General features: G+C 33.0%; 2 protein-coding genes and 1 long non-coding RNA gene across 7 annotated transcripts; 1 reads left to right on the top strand and 2 right to left on the bottom strand.

Annotated features, from left to right (window-relative positions):
- Window positions 1–2,880, top strand: LOC139857270 (uncharacterized). 3 transcript variants are annotated; one of them, XR_011762444.1, is made up of 6 exons: window positions 1–81; window positions 605–719; window positions 817–868; window positions 958–1,086; window positions 2,099–2,309; window positions 2,741–2,880. It is a non-coding gene; the product is annotated as an uncharacterized lncRNA (long non-coding RNA). The 3 variants fall into 3 exon arrangements; XR_011762443.1 differs by lacking the exon at window positions 1–81 and having other exon boundaries at window positions 92–719; XR_011762445.1 differs by lacking the exon at window positions 1–81 and having other exon boundaries at window positions 92–719; window positions 951–1,086.
- A 789-nt stretch (window positions 2,881–3,669) lies between these two features.
- LOC139857268 (F-box/LRR-repeat protein At3g26922-like) lies at window positions 3,670–6,215 on the bottom strand. Of its 3 annotated transcripts, none has more exons than XM_071846003.1 (4): window positions 6,155–6,215; window positions 4,331–5,211; window positions 4,069–4,248; window positions 3,670–3,996 (listed from the first exon to the last, which is right to left on the bottom strand). In XM_071846003.1, the coding sequence occupies exons 2-4, from the start codon at window positions 5,195–5,197 to the stop codon at window positions 3,964–3,966; spliced, it is 1,080 nt and encodes a 359-aa protein (XP_071702104.1). In that variant the 5' UTR covers window positions 5,198–5,211; window positions 6,155–6,215; the 3' UTR covers window positions 3,670–3,963. The 3 variants fall into 3 exon arrangements, with proteins under 3 accessions (XP_071702104.1, XP_071702105.1, XP_071702106.1); XM_071846004.1 differs by having other exon boundaries at window positions 6,150–6,206; XM_071846005.1 differs by lacking the exon at window positions 6,155–6,215 and adding an exon at window positions 6,072–6,109.
- A 3,046-nt stretch (window positions 6,216–9,261) lies between these two features.
- On the bottom strand, window positions 9,262–12,092 carry LOC139857267 (putative F-box protein At1g49610). The gene is made up of 5 exons (XM_071846002.1): window positions 11,975–12,092; window positions 10,360–11,240; window positions 10,104–10,277; window positions 9,595–10,031; window positions 9,262–9,498 (listed from the first exon to the last, which is right to left on the bottom strand). Exons 2-4 carry the CDS (start codon window positions 11,224–11,226, stop codon window positions 9,621–9,623), a joined length of 1,452 nt encoding a protein of 483 aa, XP_071702103.1. The 5' UTR covers window positions 11,227–11,240; window positions 11,975–12,092; the 3' UTR covers window positions 9,262–9,498; window positions 9,595–9,620.
- Between the last annotated feature and the right edge of the window lie 4,252 nt (window positions 12,093–16,344).

The following is a 16,344-nucleotide window of genomic DNA, read 5'->3' as shown; positions in this document are numbered from 1 at the left end:
CATGGACACAGTCAACCGAGTAGAAACTCAGTAAAATGTATTCTTAATGCATATAGCCTTCTGCATCAGCATACTAAAATTGTAAGTTGTTGTAATGTTGTAGTTTTTGTAATCATATAGTACACTTTGTTATATGCCTTTTGACTGCTTTTTCTTATCAATAGAAAGTGCTTCTAAAAATTAAAGATGGATTTGAGGTGCATGTTAGTTTAAATTAGTCTTTGCCTATTTTCGTGTGAAATACAGTAAGCTAAGTAAAAAGATACATTTTACCACAAACTTTCAAGTGTACTGCTGACTTTTTTCAAGTGTACGTTTTCATGGACCCGGTCACAGTAAGTTATCTTAGTTATTTTGTTCATCATATCTATAATTATTTTTATACTGATTTTTTTTATATGATCTTTAACTTTCTTTAACCTTTTGATGGTTATCTTACTGATTTGAAGAGGATATTATGAGATTTTAACTTTGTCTAATTCTTGGAACATGGTTTTTAAGTTTTATTTTATTTTTATTTTTTTCCCAAATTTTTCTTTTGTGACGTTTGGTGTTTCTTAGACAGATTCACGTATGAACTTGGTAAGATTTATTTATGATGCAGGTGTGTACGATGGAGGTATGTAGAAGCTAAGAGTAGTACTTCAAGATGCATACCCTTATAAATCTCCAACTATCAATTTCTTTAATAAACTTTACCACCCAAATGTGGATGAAATGTGAGTTTAAGTGTATGATCTTGAACCGGTTAGCTGTAAAAAAAAACGCATATAATTTTTATCGTATCACGTATATCTCACAAGTTTTCATTGTCAGGATTGGTTCAGTTTGCTTGGATGTGATCAATCAGACGTGGAGCCAATGTTCGGTAATACATAATTATATTCTTTTTTTTTAACATGGAATTCCTATTTCTGAAGCAAAAGTAAGTGATATGTCGTTGTTATAAGTTTATAGACTTGGTGAACGTGTTTGAGGTGATCCTTCGACAACTTTTGTTGTACCCAAACGCTTCAGAGCTGTTGAATGGAGAAGCTGCTACTCTTTTGATGCGTGAAAAAATTCTTATGAACAAAGAGTGGAAGGGTAAGCAACAACAAAAACTATATTTTGTTTTTAACTAGATTCTCTTGGTTCATTTGTTGCTGTGTAGTTAGATAAACATTATTTGGGTGTGCATTTTTAGGTTATTTATAATGTGATTTGAAGAGTTATGATCAAATGAAATTGTTGAGTTTTATGTAGTATAAAACTGAATATTGTTAGTTTTAATAGTTTTTACAGCGCGTAGACGGTTGAAGGCACAGTTTGACTTTTAGGTCTAACTAAAGGAGTGGGTTTAACAAAACTGTTCATGGATTTTTAGGTGACAATACTTATTTTATAGTTGACAAATGAAAATAATGTTGCTATTGAACAATGGAGCATTTAAGAGACAATTATGGTTAGAAAAAGCATACCCTTTTGCAGTCCCGATTGCAATCTTCATTCGAATATCCCAAGTTAAAGGGCTGATAGGTCCAACCTCCCAATGCAACCATTGTTCCAAATTTACGTTGTCAACGTACTCATATACGAGTAACCTGATTTACAATGAAACACGGTCAAAATTAGGCTAAATTTAAAAACCGAAAAAAATTTGAAAAGAAAAAGAAAATTCTTTTTAAAAAAAATCTTTTTTGAAAAAAAAAATTTGAATTTTTTATTTTTATTTTTGAGAAATAAATTATTTTTCAATCACATGTGATTGTCGCGTCACATGTCGTGCTCTGATTGGTCCCTTGAATTTTTTCAGGGAATTACATCTCCAATTTGATAATCACAATTAAAATTAATTGGTATTTTATCAAATAGTTTTATATGTAAGTGGGTCATCTACTCATTTTGCTTAATAAAGATTATCACAATTTTTTAGCATGGCAAAAAGAAAGTCAAGAGTAAAGCCTGCACCTAGGAAGCAGATGGACAATCTTGACATCGTATTTAGCTGACCCTTCTGCAACCATGGAACCAGTGTTGAATTAGTCAAAAGTTTGTATTATATCTTCAAAATATAGATAGATTGATCTAATCAAACTTGGTTGGGTTGATATTTTAGGAGGCTATTATGATTTCTATCGACAATTCTGAATGGATGAATCGGAATCATTATTGCTATATGCTTCAACTTAAGTGTGTTCGATCGTATTCCCCACAAATTAGGGTTTTGCAATTGCGTAAGGCAAGACGGAGAAGAAGAATAACTTATTGAGAGACAGATCTAATAAGCCCAGACAACGATCACCTTCGCCTGCTCATCGGGTTCTCAGGTAACTTTTATCATTTGTTTGAGTTCATTTTAATTGATATCGTATGCCTTTTGTTGCAAAAAGGTTAGCTAAAAAATTGATTACTTATATTTTTGTTGTTGGTATATATTTCTTCATATTACATTTGAATTTAGATTTAATTTGTAAGTGTTAATTTTCCTTACGTTGTAGTGCTTATTTGTGTTTCGTTAACAGTTTTCACAACTTTTTGCTGTTGCGAAAATGGATTAGTTGTTCATTATAATTTTAATAAAGGGTAAAAGTTTACGGATTTGAAAGGTATTTAAAGTCTATCTTTTCAAATGACGCTGTTGAATTTTGGTTGATTTAGGCAAATGTGACCTGCTTCGGGGTTTAGTATTCTGTTTACATTGTAATGGAAATTTGCATTTGTTTTATGTTAACATGTTTGTTATTTCTTCTTATTGCAGGTTGTTTTGGGTAGTATTTGTGTTAGTTCAGGTTAAAATTGTCGTTCCTAACTGTAGTTGAAAGTTTTTTAAATCGTTAATTTTGTTGTTTAAGTTGGTGGATATATATGGATACTTACAAACTGCTTTCTATTTGTTGTTCTCAGGTTGTTTGGTCATTTTTGTTTGAGAATCGAATATGATGTTCGTGTTTTGTGCAATATGCAGTATTTTGAATATTATATGTATGCAGCCTCTTGAATATGTATGCACGGTGTATATAGGAACATAGTAATGTATACAAGAACATATTATTTAGCCTCTAACCTGTGTATCCACAATTATATCATCACCAAACTGGTTACAAAAACCGCAGCATCGCGCGAACCACAAATCTAGTTTAATACTAAAAAAAAACCAACAAACTGCGTACACAAAATATCTTGTCCATTATAGCAGGCTTTTTTAATACGCTTAGTAGCCACACCTAAACAAAGCCGATCTTGTAAACGTTAGTCATTCATCGTCAGCAGCTTAGGCTGAGACGACCAGATGTAAGACTGAAAACTATGGCACAGTTTTGATGTTGATGCCCAACGAAAAAACATATACTCTGACCTCCTGAACAGTGTGTATTCCAAGTAAAAGCTTAATAGGATTGATTATGATTATTTACCTTGTGAAGAACAAAACTAACCAATACCAACTCATGTGAAAGTAGTAAATGATGTCACGTTCAAAGCTATGATAATCGTAAGCAAAAATTAGTATGTGTCACATCAGCAAACTATAAACTGATAACACTAGGCGTAAATATATAATAATCCATGTATTATGTAAATGCTAGTTTTAACTCTTGATGATCCCCATCACACACATATAAGATTCACAATCAACAACCAAGATAAAACAAAGGATTAAGCAGTAATGATCAAACTAAAAACTTGGGGAAATAAACTTTCCAACAATGGGAACTAGCATAGTAGGGTAAACATACATAAATACTTTAACAATCTAAGTCCTAACAACAGGAACTAGCAAATTAAGAGTCGCAGTTTGACATATTACATACTTATAAAGTTCAAAACATTAATCACCTAACCTTCATCTAACATACAATCCTTCTTTGATGCTGGAAGACCTTTGAGTAACTTTTCAATCGGATCCAACATCGACAAAATATCATCAATCTTAACTTTCTCTTCATTAATCTCCACAAACAGATCAGTCCAACATTTCCTTATCTAGGCAAATTTGCTCTTTAAACCTTTCACATCCTGCATGTTTATACTGAACATTAGTCCCCGTTTATCATCACATAATATATTATTAAAGGTAAAACTACATACCTCGCGTGAGTAAATCGAGACAGTAGCACTTGGGGAACCATTTAACAGAAAGTCTTTTATTTCTATAGGGATGTTTGCTTTCTTTTCTCCTTCCTCCCACCCTGGATAAATCGTCAGACTCTTTAACTTAGTAAATGGAGAAGGCATATTTGGAATTATGCCCAAAGATGATTCAAGAAGCTGAAAAATAATATATAAGTCAGAATAAGTGATGTGAAGTGATGATAGATGCATGTATAAACATTAATTAAAGACCCAATACCTCTACAATTTCCAATCCAATCGTAAGATATTTGACATTGCGGAACTGTTGAAGCATCTGAATAACAAAATATCCATCTTCCTCATATGAACTAGACATATAGAAATCCACTTTCTCCAAACAAGACAAATCATCTGCTGAAAAACGATTAAAAAATGGTTTTTTATACATCAACGAGACCAATTCAGGTGTATGAATCAAAAGAGGTCCTCTGCAATCTACAACTGTGAGATTCTTTAGGTGATGTGCAACCATCTTAGCATTAGAAAAATGTCTGTTTATGGTGCAGTTATATAAAGTAAGATTCTTCAAGTTAGGGCACTGAGAGAAAAGACCACCATACTCGTCATGATTTTTGTAATTGAACTTGACATGTTCAACATGCAACGTAGTTAACGCTGGTAGGTCCCAAGATGATTTGATCTTACAGAGTGGACGATTATGTCTACTTGATCCAATCAAAGTCAGATCTTTCAAAGACTGGGAAATAAAGAGAGAAAGAGGTATTTTGATTTTATTTTCGCACGACCATATAATAGTCATCTTTTGGACATTGTGCGAATACGCATAGCTCAAAACTGTTTTGACAAACGGTAGGCTAAATCCTCCACGTACACCAAGTTTAACAGACGACAAATCTATTTCATCATTGCGGGAAGACAAAACATGAGGGACAGACAAAGAGAATATGTTTAATGAAGTAATATCATCACTAGATAAATCAAGATGTGGGATCGACTTCCAAATATTCCTCCATCTAGATGACAATATACTAGTTGTGACGGCTTGTTTGGTGTCGTTAAAAGAGAGTATCTTAATAATGAGATCGTCTGACAAACTGCTTAGTCTATCGCCTTCTGGATTCATTCTCAATTCAAAAGCTGCAAGTTAATAACATAAAGAAAGAATCAGGACACACTAAATTGAAATATAAACAATAGGCACAATACTATTATTAATAGAGCCCTACATTTAGAGCCCTAAACCCTAGTTTTTACTAAAAGATAAATGTTAAGCAAAATCTTCAAATATTTCCTATTTCACTTATATTTTGCTAACCAATCAGAAACTGTAAAGTGAAAAAGGGAAATAAGCTGAAACTACTAACAAACTACATATGTTAATCAGTAAAAGGGGAATCAGTAGTAAAAACGAAATCGGTAATACAATAACTACAATTAGCAAGAGAAATTTCTGGTGAGCTTTATTTGAGCTTTAGTATAGCCAATCGGAATGTACTACACATGAATGGACTAAATAATCAAATACAAACAGAGAAGCACAACCAAAGCTAACGAAATTTGGCATTGTCATCAAAACAAATGCCGACTCACCAATTTCATTCTTACAATACTAACTTTTGATTTAATTTATAGAGCCCAACATTTGAAAATCTAAAGCCTACTTTTTACTAATAGATAAATGTTATATGCAAAATCTTCAAATACTTAACGTTCTCAGTTATGTTAATCAGTAAAAACGAAACCGGGAGTACAACAACTACAAGTAGCAAGCGAAATGAGAAAATTGAATGCACCACGGTTAGGGTTTTATTAGAAAAAGGCTATAAACTAAATATAATCTAACACAAACAGAAAAGCACAAACAAAACTAATGAAATTTGGCTACGATTAAAGTGAGAGAAGATATCAAACCACAAAATCTGTAAAATACTAAACTTAAATACATTTGAACAAGAAGAAAAGAAAAAAAAAAAACCCTAATTTTACAAATTTCATACTTTAGTCGATCAGCAAACAACTAAAGATAATCATACAGTACAGATAAGTTTCAAGGATGTAGAGAATTCAAAACTAACCTTACCTTTGAGAATTAAGTGACTACGTGTTAGCGCTAATCGTCAATTGTGATTGAGTAGGTAACAAGATTTAAAAAAAAAAAAAAAAAAAAAAAAAAAACTTTAGTACCTTACGATCACTTTTAAAAACTTTAGATGCATCCATGGGCCAAGGCCCGATTTAATATAACCTGGTAACTTTTTTTTTATTTGGTGAAAAATAAAACTACAACAACAAAACGCAATCTCACAAAAGTGAAGTATGGACATGTAACATGTAAACAATCTTTGCCGTATACTAAAATAAAGAAAAGTCATTTCTCTACCAAAAGTGAAAAATAACCCATGAGTATAGAAAGTTCTCCCTCTTAATGTTCTATGACTAGAGAGATTGCTTTCGAATTGACCTCTTACCAATAAGTAGGTTAAAAATCAATAAAAAAAATAAAAAAGTATGAGACGCCATGAAAACGAAAACGAGACTCGCCGCCTGCAACAATAAACTTACCGACAAGATCTCGCTAGAGATCCTCGAAAACGAGACTCGCCGCCTGCAACAATAAACTTGCCGGAAAATAGGAGCTCACCGCCGGAAAAACGCAAAATGTACCTTGCACAGTTAGCTAGAACAGGTCGAAACAAACAAACCACCGAGCACACCGGAGCACAAAAAGCCGAAGATTTCATCGCCTGTGACCACCATCCTCGAAAGAAAGTACGCCAAAAAAGTTCGATAAACCGTGAGAGTAACCGGATATGAGAAGGTGGTGAAGGAGGAAAGCAAAAAAAAAAAAAAAAAAAAAAAAAAAAAACAATGAAGAGGCCCATCGGCCATGTCGTGGCCGGAAAATAAGGGTCAAGTGTTTACCCCATGTACTTTGTGTAATGGGATAGGGAGAGGTCATGAGTTCGATCCTTAGGGATGCCCCTGATTTCTTTAAACTAATTGAACACTAATAGCGGTGGTGTATATTGACCATATAAAGAGGTTTTACCGGCCCGCTCGATGGGATAAAGGTTCGACCACATGCCCGTATGGATTGTGGTTCGATGTCCCCTGGTTAGCGGTTCGAGTTTTCGCCCGAACGTGTGCGTGAGTGACAAATGAGAGTATTCGATGTCAAAATTGTCATTTAAAAAAAGAATAAAAGAAAAGGAGATGAAAATGAAGACTTTTATTTAACTTGGTAACTATATGTATAATTTTGAAGTCAGTAAATTTATATTTTATATTCATATTTATTTCATATTTTATATTTTATTTTATATTTTGTATTTCATATATTATACCATATAGATATATAAATATTATATATTACAGATTATATATATAATAATATAAAGTATCGTGTAAAAACGAATATATTGGTACCCAATCCGTTAAACATCTATATTCATACCTAATAATCATTTTATTCAGTCTATACATATCTAGCATAAAGGATCAGAGTGGACGGATATTCATCGTGTCGGATGATCATTAACATTCCTACCCGTTTGATGAGACTTGTTTGATAAGCTTCTAAAATTTTATCTGTACAAAAGTCTTAAAAAAATTCAACTTAATTAATATGTAAAAAATAAAATAAAACTTTTGTAAATGGAATTATGAGTGTTAATACTTGATGTACATAATTTAAATCATTATAGTATGATTGATTGTGTTTACGTGTATAAAAATCACATATTCTTCTTCCTTACGGGGTCAGGATTAAATATCGGGTCTCTTGAAGGGAACATTTGGGCTTTGATGGAAAAATAGTAGTTGAGGTTTAAAACCGAACCAATTCGTTGTGGACTTGAGTTATTAAAAGCATTTGGGTAATGAGGGTCAACTCTCTGTCAGAAACTCTAAAATGCCGACTCTCCAAAATGCCGACTCTCCAAAATGCCGACTGGTTACTCTACTACTCTGGTACTTAGGTTGAATATTGTTCGTGCAAGTTTGCTTAATGATAGTGAAGGAAAAGAGTTTAGCAAGTCGTTCGTAAAAACAATTGGAGATGGCGTTGATACAAGCTTTTGGGAGGATCCATGGCTAGTTGGTAGGCTAGTTCGGGTATGTTTTCTAGTTGCGAGGCTATTTTTCGATGGTTGTATTGTTTTGGTTGACACTTTCATCTTTAATGATCAGATGTTGGTTGTAAAATGGTTGGAAAAAAAACGGTTTTTGGTTTCATCTCTACATCAAATCGATGAAGCAACCAAGTGGTACAAAACGAAATAAAAACAGCTCAACAGGCTTGGCCAGACTATTGGATGGAATACCGAAGGCCTTTAAAGAAGGCATGAGCCTTAGCAAAAAATTCACTAAACATGGCCTTTACAATTTAAAATCATATACTCTGACCTCCTGAACAATATAGACGCTATCTATAGTTTCTATTAAAATCCTATAATGATAATGTCATTATTAGGTTAATTCATTTGTCTAAAAAAATAAAAAAATTAAAGAAAAAAATTTAAGCATAGTAGATGATGTCATTAGTCTAAATAATTTTGAATTAAAATTAAATTTTATTAATTATTTATTATTATTAAATCTTATTAATAATTATTTTAATTATTAAAATTAAATAATTTTAAATAATTTTAATTATTTATTAATGACAACCAATATTATCTCTTATGATTGGATGTTGATTGTTTAATATGCATTTTAGGTGTTTGATGAAATGTTTAGCTGACAAGTTTCTTAGTCGAACTATGTGGTTCCACGGGTCATTAGACTAAATGACTTTAGCATTTACGTTCACTTAATACCTAAAACATATCATTAAACTGTTTTGTTTAAACAAACCCGTGGTTCCACAGTTCATTTCACTAGTTTTAATTAAAAGCTTAATAGGATTGACTATGATTATTTAACTATGAAAAACATAACTAACCAAAACCAACTCAAGTGAAAGTAGTAAATGATGTCACCTTCAAAGCTATGATAATGGCAAATTAGAATGTATCACATCAGCAAACTATAAACTGATAACACGTACTAGGCATAAATATATGATAATCCATGTATTATGTAAATGCTAATTTTCACTCTCAACGTGCTTCATCACACACATATAAAGATTCACAATCAACAACCAAGATGGAGGGGGGGAAAAAAGGATTAAGCAGTAATAATCAAACTAAAACTTGGGATATACACTTTCCAACAACGGGAACTAGCATAGTAGTGAAACATACATAAGTATTTAACAATCTAAGTCCCAACAACAGGAACTAGCAAATTAAAAGTCGCAGTTTGACATATTACATACTTAAAACTCAAAATCACCTAACCATCATCTAACATACAACTTCTACCATTCGAGTTTACACAAGCAATTTCTGACTTACATTCGGGGTAACAGATAACAAAAACCTGAAAGCAAAACGAATAAAAATAAAACCAATTATTTTGGCATTTAAATTTTCATGAAACTTATAAACCTAGAGCATACGGAAACTAGAAACTTACAAATTGATATTGCGGCAGTTGTGATGCTATAGCATGTTCATGAATGCAGACACCTTCCCACCACTTTTAACCTTCAAATAATCCAACATTAATTTCATAACATTCTTTGCTTCCACGTGTAAACTATAAAATTGTGCCTGAGTTCTTTCCTTCTTTGATGATGCTGGAAGCCCTTTCAGTAACTCATGAATCTGATCCAACATTGACAAAATCTCATCAATCTTATCTTTTTCTTCATTAATCTCCACAAACAGATCAGTCCAACAATTCCTCATCTGTGAAATTTCCTCTTCATCATGTTGCCCTTCATCAATCTGTTGTGTCTCTCCTTGCACATTCAAATTCGTCTCACAGTTAATTTTCTCCCGCACCAGCAGCCTCTGCAATTTGGCCATTATTTGTTGTGCTGATGTGGCATCCTTCAACGCTTTCACATCCTGCATGTTTATAATGAACATTAGTCCCTGTTTATCATCATATAAAATATTATTAATTGTGAAACTACATACCTCGCGTGAGTAAATCGAGGCAGTAGCATTTGGGGAACCATTTAACAGAAAGTTTTTTATTTCTGTAGGGATGTTTACTTTCTTTTCTCCTTTCTCCCACCCTGGATAAATCTTCATACTCTTTAACTTGGTAAATGGAGAAGGTATATCTGAGACTAAGTTCACAGATAGAAGCTGAAAAATAATATATAAATCAGAATAAGTGATGTGAAGTGATGATAGATGCACGTACAAACATTAATGAAAGACCAAATACCTCTACGATTTCCAAACCAAGCGTAAGAAATTTGACATTACGGAATTGTTGAAGAATCTGTATAACAAAATATCCATCTTCATCATATGGAGTAGACATATAGAAATCCACTTTCTCCAAACAAGACAAACCATCTGCTGAAAAACGATAAAAATATGGATTTCTATACATCAATGAGGACAATTCGGGTGCATAAATCAAAAGAGGTCCTTTGCAGTTTACAACTGTGAGATTCTTTAGGTGATGTGCAACCATCTTAGCATCAGAAGAATGACTGTTTACGGTGCAGTTATATAAGGTAAGATTCTTCAAGTTAAGGCACTGAGAGAAAAGACCACCATACTCGTCATGATTTTCGTAATTGAAAATGACATGTTCAAGATGCAACGTCGTTAATGCTGGTAGGTCCCAAGATGATTTGATCTTACAAAATGGATGATTATATCTACTTGAACCAATCAAAGTCAGATCTTTCAAAGACCGGGAAATAAAAAGAGAAAGCGGTATTTCAATATGATTTTCGCACGACCATATAATAGTCATCTTTTGGACATTGTGCGAATACGCATAGCTCAAAACTGGTGTGAAAAACGGTTGGTTGAATCCTCCACGTACACTAAGTTTAACAGATGACAACTCTATTTCATCATTGCGGGAAGACAAAACATGAGTGACAGACAAAGAGAATCTGAGTAGTGAAGTAATGTCATCACTAGATAAATCGAGATGTGGGATTGACTTCCAAATATTCCTCCATCTAGATGACAATATACTAGTTCTCACAGCTTGTTTGGTGTCGTTAAAAGAGAGTATCTTAATGATGAGATCTTCAGACAAGTTGCTTAGTCTATCGCCGTCTGCATTCATTCTCACTCAAGAAGCTGCAAAAATTTGTAAAAAATCAGGACATACTAAATTGAAATATAAACAATAGGCTTAATACTATTATTAATAGAGTCCTACATTTAGAGCCCTAAACCCTGCTTTTTACTAATGGATAAATGATATAAGAAAAATCTTCAAATACTTTCTATTTTCACTGGTATATTGCTAATCAATCAGAAACTTGAAAGTGAAAAAGGGATATCAGCTGAAACTACTAACAAACTGCATATGTTAATCAGTAAAAACGAAATCGGTAATACAACAACTACAAGTAGTAAGGGAAATTTCAGCAGATTGTAGAAAGCCAATGAGCTTTAAATTGGAAACTTACAATGCATATTAAGGACAAATGCATATTAAGGACATGTATGCTTATACTAGCACCCAGATATTAGTATTAGTATAGCTGTATAGGTAATCGGAATGTACTACACAAGAATAAACTAAAATAATCTAATACAAACACAACCAAAGCTAACGAAAATTAGCATTGTAAGACCAGATAATAGTTTATTTATTCTCTTTAATCCCTTTGAATTTTAACCTTTTCAAATAAAGGTTTTCTTCTAAATCTATTCAACCCACAGAATTTGACAAATACTAAATTTAAACACTTGCAGTTAATCTTGAAAGAAAAACAAAACCCTAACTTCACAAATTTCATATTTTTACTCAACCCAACAAGCAACTAAAGAATTCAAAGCAAGCCATTAGAGAATTCAAAACAAACCTTAGATTATGTGTGAGCAAATCGTAGGCTGGAAACTACTGCGGTAGGTAAAAGGAATTTGAAAAAAACCCTAACTTCATATGTTACGAATTTACGATAGTTTTTATTTTGATTTTAAAAAACTTTGATATGGGCCTCCAAGCCAACCTTACTTGCAAGCATGGCCCAACTCAATTTAAAAGTTTTAACACTATAATATAAATGTAAACATAATCCATGCTAAGAGATATGTACAAAGGGATCTAAATCTAAAGTCAATGTAATTATATGATTATATATCTATATTGATGCATATCCGTATGATCCTGGTGGGCTTAGTTTTATTATTAATTGGGTCGGAACGTTTAACGGGATAATAATTGGGTTGACTGGTTCGTTAGAAAAAAACAAGATGGTGAGATTGAATAATTACAAAGACATACGGTTTCCAACAATTGTTTATTTGCATGATTATCTAAACGTTTGTTTTACTATTGGTGCTTACTTTACCAATGGATAAATTGGATCTACTTTGGGACGAGCAATTAATGGGTCGAGTGATTGTTCAAGAGCTGGGTATCACGTGGATATTAAGTCTTCAAGAGTTTGAGTCGAATGCAAAGTCTTGGATGCTTATCTATTCACAATTTTATCGTTATGTTTGTTTTTGTTTTAGCATAATAAAAGGACCATGTAGTCGACTAGTCAGATAGTTTTTTGATGAATTATTTTGTTGCGTGAAATAAAGAGACCGTGAGGGTTTTCTTGTTAACTTGAACCGAGAAGGTTCTGTGTTTTTGTTCAACCGAGAAGGTTGTATTTTTGTTTAAACCGAGAAGGTTTAATCAATATCTATCTTTCTATTTAGCCATCGATCCTTAATTCCGCATTATTTGGTATCAGAATCCAGGCATGGCTAAACAAGCAGAGTTTGAGAGATTGAATCGCAAGATTCAAGATTTGGAAGACATGCAACATCTCTTGCGTAATATAGAGATGAAGCTTGAAAATCTTGAATTTTCAAGAAAGCCTCAACCGGATGACTTTGTTGATTCGGTTGTTCAAGTTTTTAATATGGAGTATCTTCCTGAACCTTTTGTGGCAGAAGATACCGAGCCTATCTATGACACCGAGGAAGAAGAAGATTCTGTAGCGGGTGCTGAAATAACTGAATTCAACACCATGTATAATGAAGATGTTCCAACTTTCACTTTTGAAGATGTTGATATAAAAATTAAATTTCAAGATTATTCCTTCGTGGCTTTTGAAGAATCGGAGCAGATCAAAGATTTACATAATCAGGTCCAAAAGTCACTTCATGGGGGGATTACTTTTGAAAAGTCACGGCTAATATCATTGTCAAGTATGTTGGATGTTAGCTTGATAAATGTTAAAATAGTGTTTCCTAAGGAGAGTGATAAGTCACAAATGCACAATATGGGAATTCAGATTCAAGAAAGGTTTCTAGCGGGTCCAACAACACGTGGAAGTACCGATGACATAGACTCGAGGTAGAGTCTGTTTAAACCTGGCCCTGATACCAAATAATGCGGAATTAAGGATCGATGGCTAAATAGAAAGATAGATATTGATTAAACCTTCTCAGTTTAAACAAAAATACAACCTTCTCGGTTGAACAAAAACACAGAACCTTCTCGGTTCAAGTTAACAAGAAAACCCTCACGGTCTCTTTATTTCACGCAACAAAATAATTCATCAAAAAACTATCTGACTAGTCGACTACATGGTCCTTTTATTATGCTAAAACAAAAACAAACATAACGATAAAATTGTGAATAGATAAGCATCCAAGACTTTGCATTCGACTCAAACTCTTGAAGACTTAATATCCACGTGATACCCAGCTCTTGAACAATCACTCGGCCCATTAATTGCTCGTCCCAAAGTAGATCCAATTTATCCATTGGTAAAGTAAGCACCAATAGTAAAACAAACGTTTAGATAATCATGCAAATAAACAATTGTTGGAAACCGTATGTCTTTGTAATTATTCAATCTCACCATCTTGTTTTTTTCTAACGAACCAGTCAACCCAATTATTATCCCGTTAAACGTTCCGACCCAATTAATAATAAAACTAAGCCCACCAGGATCATACGGATATGCATCATATATCTATATGTGTAATAGTGTATATATCAAATAAGCATCATTCATTTGGTATATACATATCCACTATAATAGACTGGAGCACCCGAATGTCCATTGAATCCGTCATCATTCCTACCCATGTGATGAGACTTGTTCGATAATCGCTACCTACGCCCACAATAAAGTCAAGGTTTCTTATTTGATTCTCCAAAAATTGTCACCTACACCCGCAATACCCACTTTCTTTCAATTTTCTACACTAAGGCCCCGTTTGTTTTTCACTTAATCGACTTAATATGATATAACTTAATATGAAAAGATATTAAGGGGCGTTTGTTTTTAACTTATTAAATAAGACACGTCTTAATTTAAATTTCAAAAGAAATGTAAATTTCCATTCAAATCATCAATATTTAATAACTGCTATTCTTACTATTCACATATAAGGTTAATTTAGTAAATTTAATTATTCTGAAAGTTATTTAGTCAAAAAAAAAGCAATAATTAATATTTGTCATTAGTATTTTCATACGTTATATTTTTATTCAGACAAAAGAACTTAATAAAAAAAACAAACGGGCCCTAAGTGTTCAAATGAGAAGAATGACCAGATTTAGAAAATACTCTGTGTAATATAAGCCGTATTTCTACTTTCTACCATGTCCCACACTATACATTGCATACTAAGGCCCCGTTTGTTTTTCACTTAATCGACTTAATAGAATAGAACTTAATATGAAAAGATATTAAGAGGCGTTTGTTTTGAACTTATTAATTAATACACGTCTTAATTTAGATTTCAAAAGAAATGTTAATTTCCATTCAAATCCTCAATATTTTATTTAATAACTGCTATTTTAACTGCCCATATAAGGTTAATTTAGTAAATTCAATTATTCAGACGGTTATTCAGTCAAAAAAACAAACAATAATTAATATTCGTCATTTAATTATTTTTATTCAAACAAAATGACTTAATAAAGAAAAAAACAAACGGGGCCCAAGTCTTTTTTCTTACAAGTTAAGTCCTTTTTTAATGGCACAAGTTAAGTCCATTTATCAACAAAATTAAGTTAACTAACACCAACATTATTAAAATAACACCTTAATTAAATTGGAGTGTTACATACTCAATGAAATATATTTATTTATGACGAACACAGGGCGGGCAAAGTATCTTATGACTAATAGCACGTGCTAGCAGTGAAATAAACCATTTAGAGTAAAAATAAAATTGGCTTCTAGATACTGGCGTTATTGGATTGTGTAATTCTTTTCTTGAGTCACATCATTGTATAGTTTTTTTTCTAGTTTTTAATAGTGACATCGTGACTATGATTTTTGGATATGCCACTAATGTGTAGAATAATAGAAACCCGGACTATATATTACATTAATAACTATTTATAGAGTACAACAGAAACCATAATCACGTATTTAAACTCTAATGAACCGAATTCATCTATACAATGGGGTTGGGTAAGTCCATACTCTATATTCTAATACACTAATATAATGTAAATAATGAAAAAAGCATGAGATCACACTGCCACAATCTTATGAGCACTGCAAAGAATTTGTGTAGTTGCTTTTGGATGGCAGGAAAAGAGAAAAAGTATCTTATTAACAGACTTATGAGTGACTCTTTACCCGAACTTGCTTTGAACCCATGAAAAAGGTGAAACACCACACAAGAAAACATAACATGACTATCTGAACTCTAAAGATGGCAAAATAAAGATTTCTAGTTTAATGGATTCGCTTCTAAAGTTAAAAGGAATCTTTTAAAGCATCAGATGATTAACGGTTTGGTCTAAGACAAAATGGACAGACAATGCAGGGCTGCATTGAAAAATCACCGTCAGTTACCAAAGCCTTAATTATCATAAGACCACTCCCAATGGTCCGCCCTCAATCCCTTCCTCACCATTCTTCCTCGAGGGCTCCATTGGCATTGGTGTGCCCTCCCAAGCCCTCAGTCCGCCCTCACAAGATTCGCCCTCATCTGTTTCTTCCCCAAGCATCTTCCAGCACGAGATCATTTTTTCTTTCTTTTTTTCTTTGCTTTATTTACTTGTACTTTAGCATAAACAACCTTGTACATTACTTATTTAATTAATTTTGTGGGGTATGTGATTGGGAGGAAGTATGTCATGGTTGGCAATGATGTGTCCTGAGAGTGTTATGAGAGGAAGTGGTGAGAAATGAGGAGAGAGAAAGCTGATGTGGCGCTGAGGAAGTGTCCATGACGGTGTCATGGTTGGGAGTGGTCTAATAAA

This window comes from Rutidosis leptorrhynchoides, chromosome 7, assembly GCF_046630445.1.
Source record: "Rutidosis leptorrhynchoides isolate AG116_Rl617_1_P2 chromosome 7, CSIRO_AGI_Rlap_v1, whole genome shotgun sequence".
Lineage (NCBI taxonomy): Eukaryota > Viridiplantae > Streptophyta > Magnoliopsida > Asterales > Asteraceae > Rutidosis > Rutidosis leptorrhynchoides.
This window is presented reverse-complemented; position numbering and strand designations above follow the sequence as displayed.